Source organism: Ascaphus truei, chromosome 7 (genome assembly GCF_040206685.1).
Source record: "Ascaphus truei isolate aAscTru1 chromosome 7, aAscTru1.hap1, whole genome shotgun sequence".
Taxonomy (NCBI): Eukaryota; Metazoa; Chordata; class Amphibia; order Anura; family Ascaphidae; genus Ascaphus; species Ascaphus truei.
The window spans coordinates 97,153,344-97,165,494 of record NC_134489.1 but is presented as its reverse complement, the minus strand read 5'-3'; the positions used below and the strand labels follow the sequence as shown (position 1 = coordinate 97,165,494).

Genomic DNA, 12,151 nt, shown 5'->3' with positions numbered 1-12,151 from the left:
TTACCTTAGAGTGAGAATCCTGGAGCATGCTAGGAATATAAGATTAGGATTAGAGAATCATAGCGTCTCCAGACACTTTAAGTTAAAACATAATAGTGACGAGAGTTGTCTTAGATACATTGGCATTCAGACTGTACCCGCAGGAAGAAGGGGAGGAGATAGAGACAAAATGCTCTCTAAACAAGAGAGTGTTTGGATCTACAAATTACAAACACTGTCCCCGTTAGGACTAAACGAAGAAATTGATGTCTGGTCTTTATACTAAATTATGAATCTTTTTATAAAAATTTAAAATAAATATTTTAAACTAATTTTCAATTATTTAAAATGTACAAAATACTTTTATTGGTTTTAAAGTTTTACAACTAATAAGGAATTAGGTTATTTAATAATGTTTTAGTTCTGCAATAATAATTTATCTCTGTGAAAGTGTCAACCTGTCTTTTTCATATATATATCCGTATCTTATATCTACTGTCTTTCAATTCATGCTAGTTTAGAGTTGTTTAACATTGATATGGTTATTAATATTTGTTTCTTTATACTTTTAGTTATTTATCGATTGGATTCCCCTATTCTCAATAAAGTTATATGTATTAGGGGTCCTATCTTTTTAAATTTCCCTCATTTGTTTGAGAGGCTGGACTCAAAATAAACAGCCAATCACAGGAGAGGGTTTTGGTATAAGAAGCGCCCCATTCTAGACCTCCGATATCCCTGACGAAGTACCTTTGAAGTACGAAACGCGTTGGATAAGAGGGCGCATTCTGATACTACCTGCAGTGTGCCAGTACCCTATTTCTGTCACCTAGCCCCATCTCCGTTACTGCAATCTATGCCATCTAACTTCCGTGGCTGGCTGAGACTGCAGAGTGATCGGCGCCGCTTGATGACGTCATCCGAAGCGCGCTGCAAGCAGACGCCACACGTGCAGACGCACGCCTGAAGCCAGTGACTGAGAGCCTGCTCCTACCGCAAACAGCCACGGTTTACACGTGGAGAGACAGCTGTATTCCACCGGACTGCTGTATTCATGCTGAGGGGCTGCTGCCCTGCATCACGGCATCCTGAACGAAACGGGAGAGGAGAAGGGGAGCCATCCGGTGATCTTTACCCACCATCTGTTGCTGACTGGTAACATGTCCAAAACATGTACTGCTAGTAACTATTGAATTTAATGTACGTGCAATACTCACCTGTTTTACCACAATATCATTTTTATATACTACACTATGAGGTTTTTTGCGCTGTTTCTTTTGTCTTTGTATTTTCTAGCTCTGGTCTGTGGAGCCATTCCTTGAATATAGCAGCATATCCTCACCAATTAAGTAACAGGTTTTTATTATATTAATATCACATTAATATCACATTATAACACTAATCACGATTATTAGAGCGCAGTTCACCCTTTGTTTCTAATAATTTTTTTTTAGCCTGCACTTGAATGAAATCCATACTTATTCACGTTAAAAACTTTCGAACTATTGCAGCGGATAGTTGAATAATATCAGGTTAATCACAAGAATGATGAAGGATTTGGAACTCGCCCCTATTGGGTTCATATGTCATTAGTTTTCACGGCAAGCATGTCCCATCAACGCTGGTACTTGTTATTGGGCGCCATGTGAGTATGCATAAAAAGGTGAAAAAACACACGTGCGTCTTCTGTCCATTATATCTGTTATTGTCATTTAAGAAGGTACTTTGTCTGATATTGGAAGCTATGTTTGCTCCTCTTAGCTTCCAGTTTGGCATTTCATCTTTGGTACGGGCTCACAGAGTGGTCATCTTTGGAAGAAGTGGTTGGCGTTCATCTGATCGGGTCTTTTACCTTTGGTCTTTCTGTATCTGCTTTTGGATATGGGACATTTCTGGCTCAGAAACTAGTCGAAGATACCATGACCCTGTGAAGCTTATACACAGGGGGGAGGAACATTCTAGGGGTCCAAATGGGAGTCTCTTCCAGGCATCCACATTCATCCTTCACTTGGGGGAGATAAAGATCAAAGCGCAATATCAGTACTTAGCAGGGATATCTGTTTGCTCAAACGAATCTGCTTTTCCTATATAATTTACATTGATCTATATATACTGTTTCTTTTTTAAATCTTGCATTCTGTGTTACAAACTTTTTACAGTAACAATAGTATTGCTAAAAAAAAATAAAAAAATTATACAAATACCTTCCCAGTTTACCTGACCATATCTAATCTTACCGATCTTAATCACCTGCTGAAAGGGGAATATCTTTATTTCCAAAGAATAAAAAGGAGCCGAGTGTTTAGTCTGAACGTGATTAAATGTGTTTAAGGCAGCCAGTTACATAAAGTTGTTTTCAAAAGCCAAGTGGGACTGTCTCATCTACAAAGCATTGATACTGTACATCAATTGTGATTTGGAAGAAAAATGGTGGAGATCGCCTCTTCTTCCATGGACTTGCACTGGAAAGAGCGCGCTTTGAGTAGCAACCCGGTGCTCAGAGATGGCGTTAGAGGCGTCTTTCTGTTTGGAAACATTCTTGTTCAAGTAATGCACCGTATTTTGCTGTGATTTTTTTACTTGCACTGGAAAGTTGAAACGGTTTTCAGAGTGAGATGATACAAAATTATAACATTCTCTGTCTAATGATATCGACCTCGATAGATTGCTGTTGATAGATCTATCGTGATCGCTGTGGAGCTGGTTAGGTGTGTCCACGTGTGTTTGTGCGTCAATGAGACGTGTTAGATTTTTGCGAGATTGAGGAAAATTGACTAATTGGTAGTATTTCAGTGTCACCCTTTCTCATGGGAACTATTGTAAATGTAATATGTAAAACCTTGGATTTTCATAACTGTTCTTTATTTTATTTTTTATTTATAGATTTGGCATCCAGTGCCAATCAACTGAAATGGCGAATGATATTGTGGTCCCATCGATTAACGAGAAGGGGAAACACTGTATTCTTCAAGGCGATCTCCTACTATTCAGTTGTGCGGGCTCCCATTCCAACCACAAACGAATTTGCCCTTGCAGAGACTATATGAAAGGACAAGTTGCACTTTGTAAAGATTGTCTATAGCATCTGCACAGTTGGTTCACTTTGGACAGGCAAAAATAGCAGGTGAGGTAGAGCGCACGCACTAGAATTCTTGCACTTTTAATCCACTGGCAGGGGGAATTTCCCTTTAAACGGCAAATTTATGTTTGTTTGTATTCTTTTATATTTTTAGCTGTCTAAGGACTGCGTTTGATGGTATCTTCAACGTGCACAAGAGGACGTGTCCTGGGTTTAGTAACGCGCACTGAATCCTGAGGACAGGAGATCCCTTTTTAAACGTTTTTAACATCTTCCTCGAGCCTAATTCCGCACCGCGCATTTCCCAGGCGCGCACAAAGCAGAACAGCGCAAGTTCAGCAGCTTGGGCCAAGGAGGCAACACCCGAGGGGGCTTGTCAGGATGCTGGGACTGACGAATAATTCAACTTCACTGCATGCTGCAAATGTGCGACATCCCACGCGTGTGCCCCAGACAGTTGGCTGCATTATAGCGCATGACTACTCTGCGTATCTTTAAAAATGAAAATCTACTGATGGCTTTGCAACACCGTTGTGTTGCATTATTGAACAGTTATAAGTGGCATTACAGAAGAGGTGGCCACCAACAGTTCAGGTTTTCAGGATATCCCTGCTTCAGCACAGGTGACTCAGTCGAAGACTGAAGCAGGGATATCCTGAAAACCTGACCTGTTGGTGGCCTTTGTGGACTGCAGTTGGCCACCTGGCATTACAGGAAACACTACTCCCTAAAAGTTGGCTGTGTGAAAAGTTTGTTTTCATATTGCATTGATGCATTGAAACAGTTTACAGTTATTATTATGTATTTTCCTTTGCAATCTGCTTATTAGAAATACTGTGAAAGGGAGGAGTTTTTTTTCTCCCACTCACACAAACAGAGCAATAGTATTGTACATTTCTTTGTTTCATCTAAATGTCTTAAAGTTGCGGGGAAAATCATTAACAGAAAAAAATATATATATATATATAAAAATGTAGAATCCTTGTTGTATGATAATTGTGAAATACTGTCCTAGTTAGATATGAAGATAGTCTAGGAAAAGAAAATGCTTAAAATAAGCTGTAGCAGTAGAAAAGCAACTGCAAACAAAAAATATATGCTACTTGTATATGGATTCTTACTTTTATTTTTAGTAGGCACGTCTGTGAGATAATTATGTATATATTTAACATATGTGGAGTATATTTCTCTAGATATTTATGATGCTGGAAGGATGTACATATTTTTTTTTGTCTGTCATTTTTGGGAGGGCACCCCCTTTCTCTGGAATCGGAGACCCCTCAAAACTCCACATATGGAAAATAATTAAATATATTCATGTTATTTACATGTTTTTATTTCACAGGTTACAAGTAGCGATGTAAATGGTAAGTTGATTTAGTCCTGGTGCTTCTTGAAGGCATTATAACTGCGTGAGAGAGAGCACGACAGAGAGAGTGGAAACGGGTACTTTGTTCAGAACAGGACAGGTTTTTTGTTTTTTTTCCCCCACGTTTCTTGTTTTTCTTTCTTTTATGACACACAAACTTCAGTCTCTCAAAAGAAAAAGATAAGTAAATAGATCAAATGTTTAGTTTAATTTTTTTTATTACATTTTTTTGAAGCAGGACATGATCATGTTGAACGCACTGTGTGAGAACTCAAACTGTATAGTACGGAAAAATCGGAGGGTGTCCTTAATGCACTAAAAACACAGTATATACCGTATGTTTGTGTGCAGTGGAGCACTGCATAGATTATCAATGTCTGCACACTTACTGTATGTTGATACTAATGTGCTTCTAAACACCACTTAGCACTGCCTGAACTGGGAAAATCTGTCTTGTGTTGCAGTGCGAAACATACCTACTGTAGCTCTAACCACTTTAATGAGTGATCAGGTCCCCTCCAGACAAGTGTTAGGCCTTGGTCCCGCTGCGTTTGGTGTCGCGTGCGCCACCAGCCCCTTACCTGCACTCTGTTTGTCCCCGCTGCCTCCTCCCTCCGTGGCTCACTACGTGATGTGACGTGTCAGCCGGCCAGCGCTACCAGAAGATGGTGTTCTGGAGCGTTGACGCGTCACGTGGTGCGCGTGTGAGCCAATGAGGAGGTGAGCAGGGGAGCAGGGAAGGAGCTCGTAGGGAGGCGGCCTGTTGAGCTGTATCATGGCTTTTTTTTTTTTTTTTTGCCGGCTCAGTTTCATTCAGGAGGAGGGAGCCTGGCCTCCGGGCTCCTGCACACCGGAGGCGGGGAGGGGGTACGAACGGACAGACCCTCCGTTCAAACCACGCCCCCCCCCCCCCACTCCAGCTCCCTACAGACCGCAGATAGCGGTCTGTGCCTCTCAGCGCGCTGCCTGCATGCAGTGCGGGCGCGCTGACTGAGGGAGCGGGGCCTTAGCCTTACATTGTATAACTCTTTGCAATCAGTTGAGGGTACTAGATGTTTACACAGTCAGTCGTATCCAGTGCTGAGGAAGGGGCAGGGAGCCCTCTTGAAAATCTCTTGAAGCGATTTTATTTTCTAGTGATGCCAAGTCCTAAAAACGACATATATCACAGTTGAGGGGCAGGAGCCACTGCTATGTTGTAGATCAGTCCTCCGTTTGGTATAAGGAGTTCCGTTTACTTACTTTCCCAGCAGTGCTTTTTCTTGCCTTGTGTTAGTGGCATATTTATCATGGAAGGCAAATACACAGCTAATCAAACCTGTTCATCACATTGATGCAATAAGTCCATGTTGACTTCTCCAGTGTTTGTCCCCGACTTTGAGCTCTGCTATCCTCTGGTTAAAATATATCGTTAATGCTGATGCGTGATCTGAAAAGGCAGTATTACTTTCTTTAATGGGCCGCTCGCACCAATGCAACACGAGCGGAGAGAATCTGGCTCCCAAAGCACCAAGTGCAGGGGCTTGCCAACTCCAGTCCTCAAGGGCCACCAACAGGTTAGGTGTACAGGATATCCTTACTTCAGCATAGGTCACCTGTGCTGAAGCAGGGATATCCTGAAAACCTGAGCTGTTGGTGGCCCTTGAGGACTGGAGTTGGCCGCCTCTGACCTAGTGCAACTTTATTTTCAGAATGACTTCTTTACATTCACAACACACACAGTGTGACATTACCCACCCCACCTTGTTTTCCCAGTTTCAATGAAAACAGCTTTTTTTGTGTGTGTTAATTTCTAATACAATTGAATAGTTTTACTTGCAATTTCTTAATCCTTTTGGTGCTGGCGAGTTGTGTAAATTAATGCAACACAAAGTATTGCTGCTTCTTTGTTAACCACTTTGCTCCAAGAAGGGTCTGCAACCCAATGTTAAAGTGGGAGTCCCATGTAGCAGCCCCAAAAAATAACCTTTAAAGGAACTTTTTCACTTAATTGTTTCCTGTGCAAATATGAATACGTTGCTATTTTCTTTGGGTCTGATGTAAATCTAATCTTGTACTTGGTGTTCTTCTCTTTTATCTGTTTGGCTAGTGGTGTCAGCATCATGTCGGCACACAACCATAAAAGAGCAAAAATAGCCTGTGTTAATTTGACTCTGAGGGTTCGCAAACTATTTTACCACAAGAGGGATTAAGTAAAGATCCAGCTGACATTACAAGTGAGAAAATATTTAAAAATACTTTCACTTGTTTAGATTTTTTTATTTGTAAGTATAAATAGCCTTTATTTAATCACTAAACAGGGTTCTGCCATTCACTTTGGTCCTAGGGGGTACAGCTCCTTTAAAACACGCGCAGAATGTAATGTATTGTAGCTGTGACTTCTACATGTCATTCACTAGAGAACCTGTGTTCTGCATTTTGCCCCATAACAGACTTTTATAACATGCTGTTCTTAATATAGCAGCATCTAAAACAACTTTTAACATGAGTGAATATACAAAATATTTTTTTTTTGTCTTTGTATTGAGCGTTTCAATTGAGAACAAATGTAAATGTGTCTAGCAAACCAGACATAATGTTGCAAAGATAATGGCATTATTTATCAGATAATTTCTCCATTTCTGGATAATTCTTGAAGTCCCCATCTGATGCTGATCATGAATGGAGTTCTCTAAAATGTGTTGTTTTGTTAACAGTCCCTGCCTAATTCTCTCCACTCTGTGGAAAATGACCTGCTGACTAAATTATGATGCAGAAAAGCAATACCTTAATTCTGAACTCTTGTCCTCAAGACACCCCGCCCCCCTGGCCACTGGCCACATTTTCAAGATATCCCTGCTTCAGCACTCACCTCTGCTGAAGCAGGGATATCCTGAAAACCTGACCTGTTGTGTCTTGAGGACTGGAGTTTAGAACCCCTGCCTTAATGTCTACATGTCAGAAAATGCATGGAAACCCCTTATTGTGTCTGCGCTCATCTCAGGTTTGTTATTAAACCTTTTACAAATGCAAGACATCACAACTGGGCACAGCTCTTTAATCATCCGTTCTAACCCGTTACTTGTGATATAACACAGGGTTTTTTTTCTCGTTTTGACCTGTTCAAGAAACAGAGGTTACCCACTGTACAAAAATATTTAACTGTGATGTATACACTCCATTTATTCCACTCAAGCATATACAACTCGTATATGATTATAATGATAAAAGCAACACAATATACGTAATTGGGTTGCATAATTTCTGATGATCAGTTATCCTGATTTATTTAGCAACCAGAAAATAATCCATCACGTTTTACAGTTATCAAGTTATTGTGATACATTTATTATAAGAGCTGTATTTGTGGTTTATCTGTTCTTGGGGCAAAATTGGGTGGAAGTGTGGGGGTTGTAAGAACAGGAGCATTACACACCACTTAAAAATATTGACCTACAATAGTCCTTGTAAACTATTAAATTGTGAGTTTGCTGCTTTTCTGCATGAGCATGACGATAGGGGGATTAGTATATGAATAGCAGCTCAATCTTTGTATAGCATTCCAAAATCTGCTAGGATATCGGAAAAACAAGAAACAAGTCGGCAAAACAAGAGCCACTTTATGGAACGCTCATCCCTGTGGTCCCAACTCTTTCTAATTAAAGGTGGTGTTTGCCCATTGGATGGTCTTAGAAATACTTTACAGACATCGCCAACATTGCTAAGAAATGCTACATAGCGGCTGTCTGCAAGAGGAAAAAGTTGAATGTCTGATGATTAAAGCAGCCATTTCTGTGTCTGATTTTGTCTACCACCACTGCCGATTACAATGATACAATTTATGCTCTAGATTCCAATCCGTCTTTGTAAGACACAATGAAGCAGTCCCACTGCCATGGAGCATAGATCTCTACAACACGCTAAGCCGTATGCACCGTCCTGTTTAATGATTCATTCCACCATTGACGTTAATACTGTGGTCTCTGATTTTCAAGCCGCCAGTTCCTGCATTACAGCGATGGGCATTTTCTAATTATTATTATTTTTTTAAACATGTTGCTTTGCACTGATCTTTAAGTTACATAAGAAGTTAAATTTTAAAAAAAATAGATGAAAATAATTTACCAAACATGCTATATGCTGTAACCTTACATTAATTATCCTTTTTGAATCCCACGGATCAAAATGTATTTGTATATATAAAAAAAACGTCTTGTTCAGAGAGCATGTGTTTGTCTTGGTTAATTCTTGATTAATTTATTAAATAGATTTTTTTTTTTTTTAGGATGATGAGTTTATACAATACACACTTAAAATGCCAATGAGAACCTCATTTTTCTCATATATGCAAGTTAATTTGCACATGTATAAATAGAAATGCTTTTTTTATTTTGCCGTTTTAAGGGTGTTGTTTGTAAATTTCCTTTTCTGTCATTAATGTTTGCTTGGAAATGTCACATTTAGTTGCTGCTTTAATTTAATTTGAATACGGTATGTGCCTTTAATAACTTTTTAAAGGGTGTTTTTTTGTGATATGAGCCCTGTTTTAACATGTATAATGGAACACAAACTATTTGGTGGGCTTGTGGATCTAAATATTCATTGCAAGCACTGTGGGTAATTCAGGGCTTTTTCAAAATAGAGCAAGAAACAGTGTTTTCGAGCAGCCCCGATCACGTTCTAAGACTCAGAATGAGATTGGAGGGAGATTCTGGCACTAATAACAGAGCTTGTAAATGCACTCGGATTGTTTCAGATTTTCTTTCTCATTTTAAAGCGTTGGTCGGTGGCAAAGTATTGTTTTGTGCACAGAGGCAGCAAATATGTTCTACAATATATCCGAATCGGATCAGGCAACTTTAAAAAGTGACCATTAGCTACAGGGGGTGGCCAACTCCAATCCTCAAGGGCCACCAACAGGTCAGGTTTTCAGGATATCCCTGCTTCAGCATAGGTGGCTCAGTCTTTGACTGGCCCACCTATGCTGAAGCAGGGATATTCTGAAAACCTGACCTGTTGGTGGCCTTTGAGGACTGTAGTTGGCTACCCCTATAGCTAGCAGATACAGTATCAATATATATATTTTTCATTTCCCCTGAAATATTGGAAAATTTCTATTTTTTTTTGTCTCTGACAGTCTGGTTTTTGTGATTCTGAATATGTTGGTCATATAACCAGTGGTGTTTTGTTGTAAGGGCAAAAGATGCCTGAATCTCCAAACAAAGAATGTTGTATTTAAAATACCAGAAATTCGGCTTTTAATTAAAAAAAAAATGTGGAACAAATATTTTTCTTTTCACCGTTTGTATTACAGCCACTTTACTAATGTAATACAATGACATGGAATTTCTTCTTCATCTTTATAAACAGGTGCCAGAACTAAGGGGGAGGGGGGTGGAAGTGCTGGGATAACGTTCCCCCACAAAATTAGCCCAACTTGTAACGTGCTGAAGAAGCCGGTCATCCTGATATTGGTTTGGTGGTACAGAGCAACGTGTTCTGTTACCAGAAGTAACAATTGTTTCCCATTTAAACAATGCAGCATCATGTTTATGGCAGGGATGCTCAACTCCAGTCCTCAAGACACCCCAATAGGCCAGGTTTTCAGGATATCCCAGCTTCAGCACAGGTGGCTCACAGTGCCTGAATCAGTGGCACAGTTGAAGACCACCACCTGTGCTGAAGTTGGGATATCCTTAAAAACTGACCAGTTGGGGGTGGGTCTTGAGGCCTGGAGTTGAGCACCTCTCATTTACTGTATACCAATCTTATTCTAATGATCATTAGAGGTGTAATTGGTCTATTCCATGAGATGCAGTAAAAGGTGCATCATAGCATTCTGACTATAACGGTTAATGAGTATTCAAAGTGCTCGTTTAGTAACCTAAAGAACACAATTACTAAATGAACTTAAATATCTCCTACCTTGTTGGACTTCTAGTGGACATATAGTTGAAATAAGGCTGTCCAAGTGATGCTGGACACAATGTATAGCTTGTGACAGTGGTACCCGTACAAACCTCCCTTAAGGGCGTTGTGGAATGGTTGTTTTGGTCTTTTTGTGATTGTCTGGAAAGCGGAGTAACAACCGTTGTGATAGCGCCTCTATTAGTACCTGTTCGTGCTCAAGATATTGTGACTGGTTCGGTTGAGTGAAATAACTGTGTGCAAAGATATTATTACAATATCAATTGCAATAAATTAGTTTTAACTTATTTTGTAGAAGACTTGCAGAAAACATGCATGCTTTGGAATAAGCAATAGTTACTGTCCTTACACTCACTCTGTTTAAGGGCCATGCACTTCATCTCCTGGTAATTCGGCATAACTGTGTGCATGAGTAATTGGTCCATTAAACCCAATCTCTCTTAAACCCTATTATGCAGTGATGTAAGATGCTGCTGTTCTACTGTACATTGTTGATGCTTAAGAACTAACGTCCACGGTCCTGCATCTAATAAACGATGTTATGTTGTCCTGAGATTATAATTGTATTATTTTTGTTGAGACGTCACGAACAAGAAGCACCATCACAACCTTTTGTAGAAATATATGGGATGTATATAAATATATTTATAAAAATCACATTTTAAAGCACTTTGCTGTAGAAGTAGATACTGAAGTGCGCTGCAGACATTCACACATTCCCGCCCCGCCCACTGTGGAAACAGGAGAATATATATCCTGATATATTTATTACTGTCACAATCTGGCATTGTAAATACTTCCCGATCCTGATTCTAACAAGCATGTCCTGTCTTATCCATTGTTGATTTATTTTTAACTTGTCTAAATGTGTTCTATTATATTTTGTTGATGCAGTTTACCATTCACAAAGTAGAGATTGTAACAATTTTTGTATACCGTTGCTAAATAATTGAGCTGTATAGAAAGTATGGGAATCTGAACAGGGCTGTAAATGTCTCAGTATGTGTATGTACCTTTGACATAAAGCATTGCTTTGTTTTTCATTGTTGTAGAATAAAACTATGGAGAATTTTATTTTTCAATAAATCATTTTTTCTTGTGCGAGTTTGGTGTCCATTGTACTCTGATAGATTATATTACATGAACAAAAAAAGTATAAAGGTTCCTTCACAACAGATGTACTGTAGAGTTAATGGAAACAAATTCTATGATTAAAAGGTGCTTAATGCTCTTGATTTTATGGCTTAGAGGTATGCTTTAACTAACCTTACTCATCTGCTCTTATAAAAAGATATCATGGGTACATTTAAGAAGTCTAGTGCGAATATGCTTTGTATCACTAACCCCCCAAAGTTGCAAAAGCTTTTGATACTGTATATGCTATCTTGCTTGACATACTCCAGTGCTCTGGAATAGGGAACCATGCTTTTAAACTGGTTTCGTTCCTACCTATCGGGTAGATCCCAACGTGTCTATCTCTGGCACTAACTCCAACCCCTTGGATATCAATTTGCGGTGTCCTTCAAGGCTCTGTTCAGGGGCCCCTTCTCTTCTCAGTCTTCAATGATCTGCCTACAGCTTGTAAGGGAGCATCAATACACATGTATGCGGATGACACAATCCTATATGCACACAGCCCTAGCCTCTCTGATCTTGAACACGTACTTTAATCTGATTTTTTTTTTGAGACTTGAAAATTGGATTTCCCAAAATAAACGGGTTGTAAACACTGTAACAATGGTATTTGGGACCAAGGCTACATTTCTAAAGCTACCAGAGATGGAGCTTCCGATCAGGACCAGCTCTAATACCATCCT

At 39.5% G+C, this 12,151-nt stretch overlaps 1 protein-coding gene across 3 annotated transcripts in view; it reads left to right on the top strand.

Moving 5' to 3' along the window:
• MGAT5 (alpha-1,6-mannosylglycoprotein 6-beta-N-acetylglucosaminyltransferase) overlaps positions 1–11,435 on the top strand; it is a 211,532-nt gene extending 200,097 nt beyond the window's left edge. For all 3 annotated transcript variants that reach the window (XM_075609542.1, XM_075609541.1, XM_075609540.1), the window contains exons 17-18: positions 2,863–3,103; positions 3,213–11,435. In XM_075609542.1, the coding sequence (XP_075465657.1) occupies positions 2,863–3,061 (199 nt within the window). In that variant the 3' untranslated portion in view covers positions 3,062–3,103; positions 3,213–11,435. The remainder of the gene's footprint in view (positions 1–2,862; positions 3,104–3,212) is intronic.
• Positions 11,436–12,151: the final 716 nt, after the last annotated feature.